We start from the raw sequence: 15528 nt of genomic DNA, 5'->3' as shown, positions 1-15528 counted from the left end.
TTATTTTAAATTTGAATTTTATCTTGTTTTAAATTGAAATCTTATGAATCAAATGATAAATCAATTGAAATAGATTCAGTTAAGATCTTATCCAAACTAAAAATTCAAAATTTAATTTGAAATGGTAAAATAACTAATTATTCTTAATCGTCATTTAATATTTTAAATTATCATAAAATTGTTATATTATTGGTTCTAGCAAAGCATATAAGAAGTCTAAGGATTCGATGGTCCCAGAACGTTTGGACCATTAAATGGTCCCATAACAAAACATGTTTTTTAAATTTTTTTAATAACTGTTAAATAGTCCTTTTCTAATTTTAATTACAAATTAACTCCATATATTTTATTTAATTATAAAAAATATTTTTTATTTTATAAATTATTATTTTATCATTCATCTATTATGTTTATTAACAATCAAAATACAAAACAATAACGAATTAGATCTTCCATTGATCGTAATGAACTTTTTGGCCATTCCAATCAATTAAAAGTTTATATTTGATCCGTGACGTTCGTCCAGGGTTGTAAAATTGTGTTTCTTTTAAAATCAATCGATTGGATTATCAAAACAGCCGATTGAATTTCAGGTTTCCCATAACTCAATCGATTGGACTAGAGGTTATCACAAAACAATCGATTGAAAATTGTAAGGCAGCATGGTTTTTGCAAAAATCAATTAATTGGCCATATTACCCAATCAATTGAACGATGACTAAAATGTGAGTTTTTTAAAATTCAATTGATTGAATGCTTCAAAACAAATTGAGGTCTCACAATTCAATCGATTGGTTGTGTTACCCAATCGATTGAAAGCTTTTACAATTTTTCTCTATTTCTATGCACTATAGAGATATTTTTATTTAAAAAACTCATATTTTTATGATGAAGTAATGTCATTTTCATTTATTATTTCAACAATGCCATACAAATTTTATGTCTTGTGAATTATATTTTATTCTATATAATTAATTTATGTAAAAAAATTCTATATCTTTTTATTTGTTTGCATTCTATTTTGTTCTTTTCATTTGTTCAAGATTTGACCTCTCTATTGAATTTTGACTAGAAAAAAAAACACCAAGCAATATATATCAAAGCATTTTAATAATCTGTTCATATATTGCTAAGACATATATGAAATATATATTACAAATTTTTAATCAATTCTTCCTAGATTAACAATGGAAGCCCCCTTTCCAATCCTCCGTTAGAGCGATAGGACTTTTAGACTTATCATCTTCAGATTTTACAGTTTTCTCAGGAGGCACACAATCCATTATTTCCTTATTGTAAAGCTCTAATAACGTTACTTTCATGTTGTGCTCTGCATTCTGAGCCTCCAATATATCGAACATCTATTTCACAGCTCCGGAGATGACACCAGCATCATTCGGCAATTCGCCATTCTGCACGATGAAGAGCACAAAAGGATAATTGGATTTCAATACAAAATATTTGAGCGGACATAAAAAGCATTTAAAACAGGGTAAAATTGAATATCCCCTGTACCGCCGATATCCCTGTACCATCAGTATTTCGGGGTGTTTGATATGAATTTCTCAAAAAGGAGAAACATTTCAAGCAACGAATTCCCTATAAAAAAATAAGGACATTCATTACCAGCCAATACATGATTTCAAAAAAGGGTAAGTCAAGAGACATTATAACTACCCAGGCATCGAGTCATAAGCCTGCACAACTCTCTCATGATACATAAAGAGATTGATACACGATTCTAATGGTAGGATTGAATAATTAATGATAGATTATTCACCAATTTATAATGTTAATATTAAAGAAAAGATAACATTAGAGTATCTAAATCAAAATAAAGTCTTAAAAATTGAAGATAGAATTTTAAAGTTAAGATAGATGAATAATAAGATAATTTATAAAAAGGATAAGAAAATTGAAAATGGCGTAGTACACAATTCAATCGATGGGGTAACACAACCAATCGATTGAAGTAGGCAAATCCATATTGCTTTGATGACTTCAATCGATTCGGTAACACAACCAATCGATTGAATTGTGAGACCTCAAGTTGCTTTGGAGCATTCAATCGATTGGGTAGTATAAGAAATTGATTGAATTTTAAAAAACCAACATTTTAGTCATCGTTTAATCGATTGGGTAATATGACCAATCAAAGTCCAATCGATTGAGTTATGGGAAACCTGAAATTCAATCGATTGTTTTGATAATCCAATCGATTAATTTTCAAATAAACACGATTTCACCGCCCTGACGAACGTCACGGATCAAATATAAACTTTTAATCGATTGGAATGGCCAAAAAGTTTATTACGATCAATGGAAGATCTAATTCGTTATTGTTTTTTATTTTGATTGTTAATAAATATAATAGATAAGTGATAAAATAATAATTTATAAAATAAAAATAGTTTTTGTAATTAAATAAAATATATAGGGTTAATTTGTAATTAAAATTAGAAAAGAACTATTTAGCAGTTGTTAAAAAAACTTAAAATCATGTTTTGTTATAAGAACATTTAATGGTCCAAACGTTTTGGGACCATGGAATTTAGTGCCATATAACAATTTTCTATTAGAATTAAGATAATTATTTATTTGATTAAATAAAAATAATAATTAAATAATTCTTTAGCAAAAATCATAACATACACAAGTTTAATCACCCGTGCCATGCACGTGATAAGATTGAAATTATAATTTTAAGTTGTTATGTTAAATTTCATTTTAATTATAATAATTTAATTAATAAAAAAATAACTTATATGCGTTGTTTTTCTTTTCTTAATATAGTGTTAATTGTATTAACTATAAAATAGTTATTTAATCTATTTTTTTATAAATCAGACATATATACTCAATATGACCATAAATAATCTAGTAATACTTAAATCTACCAACAAAGTTTTATATGTTGGTATATTGTGAAGTAAGAAAATATCAAAATCAGCTCAAAATGAAGAACAAATTAATAGAGAATCCTAATGCAGAAAGTTTTGTAATAAACAATAAATAATTTAAACCTACTGAATAACAATTCAATGCTATCCTTTGATACCTGCAAAATATATACATGAAATAACATTGTATCAATGTTTGTATATAAAATTATATGATTAACGTAATTATAAAATTGTTTGTCAAGAGAATAAAATTATACGAATTTTAATGATAAGTTTAATATTCTCAAACTATTAATGTCCAATAAGAATTCATCTATTAGTTCCTAGAATTTCTAAATTTTTTTAAGTGATAGTAATAAATTTTAATAAATAAATAGATTTAGTAAGACATTTTGTTATTACCTTTTTATTATAGGCTCTCAAAAACTTCTCTATATACCACATTCATCGTGCAGTTATCTTCCAGGTGTCTATGATCTTGCAACAGCACTCGCATACCATCTTTACTCGTTACGCTTGATAACACAACATACAATTGACCATGGGTGAAAACTGGCATTGGAAGGTAAATTCCAACTTTTGATAGAGTTTGTCCCTGGGACTTATTTATTGTCATTGCAAATGATATGATAATTGGGAATTGTCTTCTTTGAAACCTGACCGGCAATGTTTCATTATTTGGAATTAGATTCAGTCTTGGGATAAGAACAATACTTCTAACTTTGTTACCAGTTAAAGTCTTGCATTCTATCACATGATTTCCCATTCTTCTAACTTGCATCCTCGTTCCATTGCACAAACCATTAGTTTGGTCTATATTCCGCAGCAACATAACAGGAGCGCCAACCTTCAAAACCAACTTGTGTGGTGGTAGACCTGAACAATTTATTCCATTTAGAATCTCCGGCGAGAAAGCATCTAACTCAAATTCCATATTTTCCTCTTCAGCACACATAGAGTCTGAACTTAAGTAGACTCTTTCTTGTCCAGGTAACCCTGCAGTCATCTTGTTGTTGACATCAGTGACACAATCCAAAGTTGGTGCAAGAATTACTATATCCTTGAAATAATTTTCAACGGATAAATTGGATAACATATCTGGATACACGAAATCAATGTCTTAATCAAAATGTCAGATGGTATATGAACGATCGATTCACCATCTGTTGTATCACCAGCCAAACCATCACCAATTTTGAGTAGCCATTGAGCACCAACCTTCAGAACCAACTTGTGTGGTGGTAGACCTGAACAATTTATTACATTTAAAATCTCCGGCGAGAAAGCATCTAACTCAAATTCCATATTCCCCTCTTCAGCACACACAGAGTCTGAACTTAAGTAGATTCTTTCTTGTCCAGGTAACTCTGCAGTCATCTTGTTGTTGACATTAGTGACACAATCTAAAGTTGGTGCAAGACTAGCTCTATCCTAGAAATAATTTTCAACGGATAAATTGGATAACATATCTGGATACACAAAATTAATGAGGTCATCCAAAACTGTCTCAGAGCTCTTAATCAAAATGTCAGATGGTATATGAACGATCGATTCACCATCTGTTGTATCACCAGCCAAACCATCATCAATTTTGAGTAGCCATTCTGCAAAATTTTTGAGTTCTTGTATGTTGTTATTTTCACCTAGTGACAATCTCATATTTTTTGTAAGATTCAAAACCTTACAGTTATGCCACAAATATGAAGAATTAATAGAAGACTGAATTATATCTTGCCTTGAGCCTCTGGGAATCATAGGTAAAATTTGTCTAAAATCTCCTCTGAGAACAACAACTTTACCTCTAAATGGCAAATGAGTATTATACGAATCTGAGCACCTTAAGATGTCTCTAGGGCATTTGTCTAAAATTTTGTAACAATACTTACTTATCATTGGAGTTTCATCCCATATGATTAATTTGGCCTGGATTAACCTTGCAAGAGGACTTTCCTGTTTAATGCTACACAAAGAATCCTCGTTTATGGCCAAAAAAATTTTAAACCTTGAATGTATAGTTCTTCCATTAGGCAACAAAAGTGCAGCTATATATACTAATTTTACAAACAATATGAATTTTTAATGGAAATACTTGATACTAATAAAAAAAATTATATAAATAAAAATTATTTAATTTCAATTTCAATTTCATATAACAAAACAGTGGTTTTCAAAAATTATGGAATCTTTTCTTGACATATGTATTATGACATACGTATAAATTATACGGGTTATTATATAAATTCATATATATGCATAACAAAACAGTTTAATATTATATATTTTCTACATTAATTATATGTCAATATTTTGAGTCAATATTTTAAAAGAAGAGATATATAAATATGTATAATATTATTGCTATATATGAAGCAGTTTTATATTGCTTTAACTATAGAGATTTACTATAATTATATAAAATTTAATTTGAGAAAATAATTTCCCTTGCCATAAATAATATACTAAAACTGTTAGTATATTATCTTTTTTATAGTTAATTGAATTTATCAATGATTTTTCCGTGTAAATCGTTATTACCCAGTTTTTAATAATTACTTAATATACAAAATTTGAAATTAGAAATTGTTATTACTAATTCAATTAACTGGTTAATTGAGTAATAATTGTCAAATTATTAAGGTGCAAAATCATTGATTTACTTAATTGATTTCCGTGTATTATTTATATTTCAAGTAATAATTTGAAATTATATTATTTACCCAATTAATAATACTATTATTAAAAATTATTTTTTGCATTGATTTTTAAATCAATTATTAAATAATTATTTTTGTTAAGATAATTGTTTATAAATTATTTCAAATTATATTTTGTTAAGATATAATTATTTAGATTATTACTCATGACACGGGTATAATTTCATTTTATACCAATTAATCAATTATAATTATATGACACGGGTGTAATTTCAATTTTATCCACCGATTATTGGCAAATAAATTTTATTCCAATTACAATTAAAATCTGTTTTTATTGGCAAATAAATTATCTTTACGTCAACGATTTAATATACGTGTAGGTTCATTTTTTGTCAAATATAATGAAAATACAAATAAAGAAATAAAAGATAAAAATAAAATTAATAATATCTAACACTACTTCATTTTATTAAATTATTTAAAAATAGCACATCCACAAAAAATAATCGTAATATATAAATTGAAGCAATAATTTAAAATTCTATAATTATAATTTAATCAAATACTAATAGTAAAACCAAATTACCTAAACAATATTGAACCTATTTTAATATACAAAATTTGAAATTGAAAATTGTTATTACTAATTCAATTAACTGGTTAATTAAATAATAATTATCAAATTATTAAGGTGCAAAATCATTGATTTACTCAATAGATTTTCATATATTATTTATATTTCAAGTAATAATTTGAAATTATATTATTTACCCAGTTAATAATACTATTATTAATAATTATTTTTTGCATTGATTTTTAAATCAATTATTAAATAATTATTTTTGTTAAGATAATTGTTTATAAATTATTTCAAATTATATTTTGTTAAGATATAATTATTTAGATTATTACTCATGGCACGGGTATAATTTCATTTTATACCAATTAATCAATTATAATTATATGACATGGATGTAATTTCAATTTTATCCACCGATTATTGGTAAATAAATTTTATTCCAATTATAAATAAAATCTGTTTTTATTGGCAAATAAATTATCTTTAGGTCAACGATTTAATATATGTGTAGGTTCATTTTTTGTCAAATATAATGGAAATACAAATAAAGAAATAAAGGATAAAAATAAACTTAATAATATCTGACACTACTTCATTTTATTAAATTATTTAAAAATACCAAATCCACAAAAAATAATCGTAATATATAAATTGAGGCAATAATTTAAAATTCTATAATTATAATTTAATCAAATACTAATAGTAAAATCAAATTACCTAAACAATATTAAACCTATTTTAGTCCTTAGTCACGTATAGTATAGAATCATTCTTATAACGACAACCAACTGAAATAACATCGTAAGTTTTAATATTTAGAATTCGTGCAAAATCAGACCATCTTCTTGTTAGATAAGCTTCATCATCCGCTATCCATGCAATGCCGCAATGTATAGAATTGCCACACCGAGAAACCAAACTAACTCTTATTCCCCTCAATGGCATTGCATGCATGCAAAAAAAAAGCTGGTAATTTCTGAAAAAAATCAAAATATGTTAAAAAAATTATTCTAATAATGAACAGTTTAAACTAAGAAAATTTAAATATATTACCAACGTTGAAATTGCATATCTGAAAATTTGTCATGAATTTAGCAAAATGAACATTTACATCCTTCGGTAAAGTAGAGACTATTGCCTCTTCTTTGAACGCTTACATCCATGTAGTTGGAACCCGAATCAGTGAAGACAACTCGATAAGGTATTTGATGAATGTGATGCTTTGTAAATAATTGTGGCAAAAGACAATCGAACTGGAACATTAGACGATAAGAATAACTTAGAGTAACAACAAATAAAAAATTAAGAATAACTTAGAGTAACAACAATTAATAAATTGTTAAAAGAATAATATAATAGGATGATTATATGAAAAATATTATAAAAAATTATAAATTGTACCTTAAAAGGATCAACTTCAATTAAAAACGAAGAATACATTCTTATTCTATGAAGTAGTAAAAAAAATACTAAATATAAAATTATGAATTGACTCTCAAATTTAGATTCATATACCACAGGAAAACACTATATATAGACTTTAGTAAAACAAAAATAAATATGTAAATTACCTATTATTAAAGTAATTCTTTAATAATGAAATTAGTATTATTATATATTATTTATTTAGTATTAATTATAATATAATTACAATAAAATAATTTAGAATAGAAAAAAAAAATTATTCGTTTTGGAGGGAAAATGGAGGCATGAGAGATCGACACGTCACCTTTAATAGTTGGGGAAAAACCCAGTTTTAGTATATTAAGTAGATTAGTGTGTGGCTATATAAATTCAACATTAAGTGGGTATTATATTACTAATTTACTAATAAAATTTGACATCTAGCATTATTCCTCGATGACCCAAATGTATGAAGTAATATTTTTTTACTAATCAGAACAAGAGAAGTATAAGGTATAATTCCTTCTATAATTTCTAGGTCTTTATTAACTTTTAGGTGGATACTACAATGAAGATGGCAAAAATATCTTCTCATGAAGATGCTTTGGTTAAAAGTGTGGTTTATTTATTTAGCCACACTTTAAACAAAAACAACACTTTTATAAATATCAAAATCTAACCATACAATCCATCATCCAAAGGTCAAAAAGAAATATACTCATATGAAGACAATTATGCCATCTTCATTATAGTATCCACCTAACTTTTAAAGTATAATTTAACTGTTAAACTCTAACTCATTATTATTGTCATAATGAACTAATAAATGACTTGAGGAGCTCATTTCTTTATTTATTCAATTATCTTGGACAAAGCTTTATTTTATTGAATCAATATAATCATAAAACTCAAATTTTTTAAACAAGAGTTGATAATTTTTTTGTTGACTAATACTTAATTTTGCAAGTATTTAAATCATATCCAATATGTATTCGACCAATACTCTAAGGCATTATGTAATAAATACTTTGTTAATTACCATGATAGTCGTATGTCAAAGAAAACTCTAATACTATGTTCATTATGAGAATATCCTATTGATAAATATGTGATAAATAGAATTTCTCAAAATGAATTAATTTAATAATCATATCTCTATATACATCATCTATATATATAATTTAATAAATGAGATATATTAATCTTCATCTAATGAATACCATTATATATATATATATTCAAATTATTAATGTCTTTTTAATAATTTTACAACCAAGACCAGTTTAAAATAAATTCATCTATAAATAAATTTATACTATTTATTTCCAATAATATCGTCTTCCAAGATGCATATATGCCGCCATTCTTACTTTCATCCTTCAAAATTTTTTCTCTTGCACAATCTTTCTTACTCAACAATTGCACATAAGAAGAGACCTTATAAACTTTTAAAATATTTCTCTTTTTCAATTTATCTCTAACATATAGAAAGTGTCTTATTATTTTTTTTCTTCACTTCATAATTATCTAAGTCAAATCTAAAGCCATCCAACATTCAATTTTTTTTTTTCACCTAAGTAACATTAATTGTATTAGTAATCATGTATATTTACTCACAAGTAATTTTCCACCAATTTTTATCAAATTATGCCTAAGCATCTACATAGTTAGACCGTATATATCTATAAATAAACTTTGAATTTTTTTTATGTCATGCAAAACTAACATCATTTTCAAAGTTTTTCACCATTGTATACATCACGGCATGTTCATAACATCATCGTCAATGTCCTTTTTATCTTTACAGGCTACTAATATATGAAAATATTCCCAATTTTTTGGCCAAAAATTTATAATTCAATTTTTTATCTACAATATTTTTTTATTGTTTTCACCAACTTATCAATAATATCAAATCATTAATCAACATTACCAAATATCATAGTGGTAAGAATCGGACCGGATCGATCGGTTCGACTGAAAAATCGGTAAACTGGTTATTTGACTGGTCCGGTTGAGTAAATGGACCGCATAAGAAACAAAACCAGAGAGAACTATTTGAACCGCCCGGTTTTGGATTAAAACCGACAAACCGGTGATTTTGGGAAACCTGGACAGTTCAGAAATCTCTTTTTTTCTTTTCTTACCGAAAAACACTGTCGTTTTGTTTCTTTAAAAAAAAGAGAGAGAAAAAGACCTAACCCTGCCTAAACGGCTACCCCAATCCCCAGTACCCCTCCCCTGACCCCTGGACCTGGAGGCTGGAGCTCTCGAAGCCTCTCGTCCTCACCTCATCACACCAACAATCTCGAGTCTCAACTTCTTGAGTCTCTTCCTGCCCTCATCACACCAACACTCTCTTCCTCGCAGTCTCTCTCAGTCTCGAAGACTCTCTTCCTCTGCTTCGTCTCTCCGGCTTCACAGTGTGTCCGAGTATGTCGGGTTTGTGGCTCCGCATCTCTCGTCATCGTCATCGTGTCTCCTGCGTCGCTGCTATGGTGCTACCTCTCTGTCGCGTCTCCTCCGTCGCTACTGCGGTGCTGTCTCTCCGTCGCCAGAATCTGCCTCATCCTTGGTCTCCAAACTGTGAAATAGGTTTTCTGTTTTTTTAAGTTATTTAGTTGGATTTTAATTTGATGAAGGGAGTGAATAACTGATAGGTTAATGGCAGATTGTTGATTATGTACATATTGTTGAGTTATAACTTGTTATATTGTTGAACTAGTTAATGGCACATTGTTTTTTTTTTTTCTGATTTGTAGTGGTTGTTTTTGTTGATGTAATATTGCTATGCTAGAATCTGTCTCATCCAGGTTGGTATGCAAACTGTGAAATATGTTCTCTATTTTTTTTAGATATTTAGTTGGATTTTAATTTGATGAAGGGAGTGAATAACTGATAGGTTAATGGCAGATTGTTGATTATATATATATTGTTGAGTTATACTTGTTATACTGTTGAACTAGTTAATGGCAGATTGTTGATTTTTTTTTTCTAATTCGTAGTGGGTATAGTTTGTTTTTGTTGATGTAACATTGCTGTGCCAGAATTTGTCTCATCCAGATTGGTCTGCAAACTAGATTTTAATTTGTTGAAGGGAGTGAATAACTGATAGGTTAATGGCAGATTGTTGATTATGTATATATTGTTGAGTTATAACTTGTTATATTGTTGAACTAGTTAATGGCAGATTGTTGATTTTTTTTTCTGATTTGTAGTGGCTATGGTTGTTTTTGTTGATGTAACATTGCTATGCCAGAATCTGTCTCATCCAGGTTGGTCTGCAAACTGTGAAATATGTTCTCTGTTTTTTTAGTTATTTAGTTGGATTTTAATTTGATGAAGGGAGTGAATAACTGATAGGTTAATGGCAGATTGTTGATTATGTACATATTGTTGAGTTATAACTTGTTATATTGTTGAACTAGTTAATGGCACATTGTTTTTTTTTTTTCTGATTTGTAGTGGTTGTTTTTGTTGATGTAATATTGCTATGCTAGAATCTGTCTCATCCAGGTTGGTATGCAAACTGTGAAATATGTTCTCTATTTTTTTTAGATATTTAGTTGGATTTTAATTTGATGAAGGGAGTGAATAACTGATAGGTTAATGGCAGATTGTTGATTATATATATATTGTTGAGTTATACTTGTTATACTGTTGAACTAGTTAATGGCAGATTGTTGATTTTTTTTTTCTAATTCGTAGTGGGTATAGTTTGTTTTTGTTGATGTAACATTGCTGTGCCAGAATTTGTCTCATCCAGATTGGTCTGCAAACTAGATTTTAATTTGTTGAAGGGAGTGAATAACTGATAGGTTAATGGCAGATTGTTGATTATGTATATATTGTTGAGTTATAACTTGTTATATTGTTGAACTAGTTAATGGCAGATTGTTGATTTTTTTTTGTTGATGGTGATGCCTTTAATAATAATGTTGTTGCATAGTGTTGGAAAATTTGTTGTTAGTTTTGAAATTAGAAAAAAGAATCAATAGTATAATGTGATTTTGAAAGGCTTTTAAGACTTTAATTTGAATAATGTGACAATATATATGAACTAATAACTATATGACAAGGATAGGATTATTATTATTATTATTACCTGCTATAAGTTGGATGAACATGCCATGATGGTAAATTCAGGAGTATTAGATTTGAGATTGAATATTGTCCGAGAACATTAATGCAATTGTAGTAGTACAACTAATTTTAAAGATTATTATTTTCATTGTGTCAAATTAAGATACTATTGAAAATATGTATTTTAAATTTTTCAAATTTTTTACTATTTTATATTTTTTATTTACTTGGGACTGATTTTACCGGTTCAACCAGTAATTTATCAGTTGAACTAATAAACTAATAAACTAATAGTTTGACCGATTTGATCACCTATTCGGTTCTTACAATTATGCCAAATATTACTTCTTTTACTTTTAATGTCTACAAGACCAAAAAAAAAACTTTATTTTATTCAAAATATACAAGCCCATTATGCTTTATATCCAAAAGCGCTATGCTTGTATATTCGAACAGCTCCCCACATTACTTGGCTATCCTAATTGAGATTCCCACATTGTCGGTAAAGATATTTTCTATAGTAAAATAAAAAAATCTTTATTTTTATAGAAAACATTTTTCACTTTATTTTCGAGGATCTAATTTTTTTTACGCCTGAAGTAAGTTCGCCGCTCCCTCAACTAACTTTGTAAATTTCACGAGGTTCACCACTCCTTAGTGAACTTCATATAATACATAAAGTTTTTTGCCCACGACAAACTTTGAGTCACCTCAATAAAATTCCATCGAAGCTGGTCAGTCACAAAAATCACTAATAGTATTTCGTTCTACTCTCTTTATTTTTATCTTTTGTTTACTCTATACCATTTCTGAAATTTTGTTATTATCAATTCATTATGACGGTAAGATAATATATGATCAAGATGGACCTATCGTGTTTACTTTTGCTTAACCAATATTTACGTATATGCCACCTGAAGTTGAAAGTCTAACAACACTCAAGAATTTGATAGTTCATGTCACTAGTCAATAACATACGAAAAGAGTGGAAAAAAATCTATTATAGACAACTAACCAAAGTAAATAACACTTTATTTACGTAAAAATTATTTGTACTATTGATAGATTATAATTGTTATTATTACTTTGTTATTTTTTTATTTGATGATGATTTTGATAAGGTCTTATGTTTTTTGTGAATTAGATATCGGTTACATGACGACTAGGACATACGTCTTATAAGGATCTGGCACAACAGTTGGACAAATATCCACCTGTTGGAGTTATTCATTTTTCTAGCCGACTTGTATGGTGGAACTTCTATGGATACTATTGATGAAAACCCCTTAAGTAAGATAGTTAGAAGAAATATTAGAAGAGCGATAGTTGACCTAAATATGCCACCTGAAGGTTGTTAAGAGGGGTCAAATGTCGATGATTCTAATAATGGTATGATGTAAGCTAATGTTGAAAGTCATGACGGTTTTGTGATTAGAGACCTGATGATGGATCCCTATCAAGTTAACTCCAATAACGATAAAGATGCTGAGGCTGAACCAACATAAATTTTGGATGAAGAAGAGATGAAGTACTTCAGTGATACATAAATCGTACTGACACAGCCTACCATTTTCCAACCATATGATTTTGCTTGATCACTTTTTCACATTGATTCTCGAGGCAATGACTTCAGATTGTTTATTTAGTGGAGGAGACCCTGAGAATGATTTCACCAATGAATTTGAGATTGGACAATAGTATAAAAACAAGAAGGAAGTTATTATGGTAGTTGAGATGTATAGCATTAGGGGGACTGTAGAGTATAAAATACTAGAAGGTGAACAATTGAAGTATGTTGTACAGTGCGCACCAGTTTAGGTCTGGTTGTCAATAGATTTACCAGAGGCCACCAAACTGTCGCACCATATGGTCTACTCGACAATGGCAAAGGATAATAGCAGGCATACTACTGCAGTAGAGGATTTAGTCTCAACAGTCCTATATGGAACTATATTCTGGATGAGTAGGTCAGAATATAACGTCCAGTCACCTCTCAGATACCAAGAAACATGCTATACACAAAATAATATTTATTATTCAAATATAAGTCTCAAATATTTACTATTTACATTATAAATACCAATGCCATTGCAAATACACCTCCACTATCGAAGCCTCGTCTCAACTCTGTTATTAAGTGACTTTAACCACCCACCTATAGCATGATGAATATTTAGAAATCACACAATTATTCCATTAACTTAAGAAATAATATACCAAAATAATAATAATACCCCTCAATGAGCGAAAATTGATGCTGGTCAAATTCCTCGGGTCGACACAAAGGTATATGATGATATACCCAAGAAGCAATCCATAGCATCCACACACGTATTGCTGATGGTTATCCATGGCACAACACATCTGGCGGCAAAGCCACACCAGCATAGCTGACCCCATGACAACCTCCCACATTGAAGATGCAACCACCTAATATAGACGCGAGAGTCAGAGGCATCCGGAAATAGAATACCCGCAATGATCTATATGATGTGTCCTTTAGTGTACCACACCGCACGCTCCTCCATCGGGTGCTTTTCCAATTTCCATAAGTAACATTGCGAAACCAAGTAAGATTGATAGTCCACTTGCTCTGTGATTATCTATCATAGAGGCCCGATAACTGCTGGCAGAGGTCTTCAATAGAGTGTTCATCATAGAAATGCTCCCACCATCGATGTAGCCGCTGACTGGATTTCCATCAATGTTGAGTCCCAATAGATATGCCAGGTCTTGCAGGGTGATAGTCATCTCTTGATCTAAGCAGTGCCCAGTCATGGTCCCATTCTAGCATGTATGCCACATGTTCAAATCTTCCTCGTCTAAGGTGTGTCCTCATATCCTCTGGAGACTGTTGTAGTAAATTCCTTCTCTTAAGCAAGACGCGAGGACTCTACCAAAAAAAAATCAATGAGTTAGACAAAGTAGAGGCCATAGGTAATAAGATAAATTTTAAATATATAAAGGACATAAGTTATAAGGTTGATGATTGGATTTTTGATGGTTTAGAATTTCACAAATGAATTCTCGTTGCAAGTATAGTTCCTAAACCAAACAATAATCTTTTCATACAAAAAGTTGTTTGTCACTAAAACAAACCCCTAAATTTATAAACCGAAGTATTGAAACCTCGGGTCGTTCTCCCTAGGAATTACAATAGAGTGTCTTGTTATTGGTTGTGAGTTATTTTGGGGTTTTGATATGAAGCATGAAAAGTAAATGGCAATGAAAATAAACTAACAACTATAAAAGGCTCTTGGCAAGGTATGAAAATTAGAAGTCCTATCCTAGTTATCCTTCTCAATTGTGATAAGAATTGTTCATTGCTACCACTTAGTTAACCCTTACTAAATAAAGGAAAGTCAAGTGGATGAATTGACTTGAGCCACAAGTCCTAGCCAACTCCCAAGGAAAGACTAGCTTTAGTGCACTCCAAACCAATTAGCAATCTCTCCAATTACCAATCAACAAAGGAATTAGATAACTCAAGTGTCACTAATTACTCTACCTAGGCCAAGAGGAACAAAATCTATACTATAACTAGAAGAGGCATTTCAACAAACACATAAAAAGCAATAAAAGTAAACAACATAAATTGCAAGAATCAAAGAGAGATCTAACTACAAAGGTAAGAGATCAACAATAGAAAAGCAAACAAGACACATTTAGTATGAATTACCTCTTATTGAATTAAAGGAAAATGGAAGGAACAATAGTAGATCTACAACAAAAACACAAGAACAACATAAAGGAAATTACAACAAAAGAATAGAAGAAGATGAATGTAGCAACAAGGAATTGAGAGATAGAAGTAGAAGAAGGCAAAGATTAAAACCTAGATCTAAGAACTAAACCTAATCCCAATCCTAATTCTAGAGAGAAGTGAGAGCTTCTCTCTCTA

The 15528-nt window shown here is 29.2% G+C and overlaps 1 protein-coding gene and 1 long non-coding RNA gene across 2 annotated transcripts; one reads left to right on the top strand and one right to left on the bottom strand.

Moving 5' to 3' along the window:
- Positions 1-1361: 1361 nt before the first annotated feature.
- LOC127741563 (uncharacterized) lies at positions 1362-4562 on the bottom strand. The gene is made up of 6 exons (XM_052254291.1): positions 4407-4562; positions 4064-4334; positions 3560-4001; positions 3028-3058; positions 1516-1599; positions 1362-1412 (listed from the first exon to the last, which is right to left on the bottom strand). Exons 1-6 carry the CDS (start codon positions 4560-4562, stop codon positions 1362-1364), a joined length of 1035 nt encoding a protein of 344 aa, XP_052110251.1.
- A 5178-nt stretch (positions 4563-9740) lies between these two features.
- LOC127741452 (uncharacterized) lies at positions 9741-11143 on the top strand. The gene is made up of 2 exons (XR_008002558.1): positions 9741-10819; positions 11061-11143. It is a non-coding gene; the product is annotated as an uncharacterized LOC127741452 (long non-coding RNA).
- The last annotated feature ends 4385 nt before the right edge of the window (positions 11144-15528 follow it).

Source organism: Arachis duranensis, chromosome 9 (assembly GCF_000817695.3).
Source record: "Arachis duranensis cultivar V14167 chromosome 9, aradu.V14167.gnm2.J7QH, whole genome shotgun sequence".
Lineage (NCBI taxonomy): Eukaryota > Viridiplantae > Streptophyta > Magnoliopsida > Fabales > Fabaceae > Arachis > Arachis duranensis.
This window is presented reverse-complemented; position numbering and strand designations above follow the sequence as displayed.

Excerpts from the sequence above, each read along its gene's own strand:
- LOC127741563 (XM_052254291.1), bottom strand. The coding sequence starts at position 4,562 with ATGAGATTGTCACTAGGTGAAAATAACAACATACAAGAACTCAAAAAT. Across the intron at positions 3,059-3,559 it reads AATGAAACATTGCCGGTCAG|GTATCAAAGGATAGCATTGA; the intron begins GTTTCAAAGAAG and ends TATATTTTGCAG. Across the intron at positions 1,600-3,027 it reads TAGCATTGAATTGTTATTCA|GGAATTCGTTGCTTGAAATG; the intron begins GTAGGTTTAAAT and ends ATTTTTTTATAG.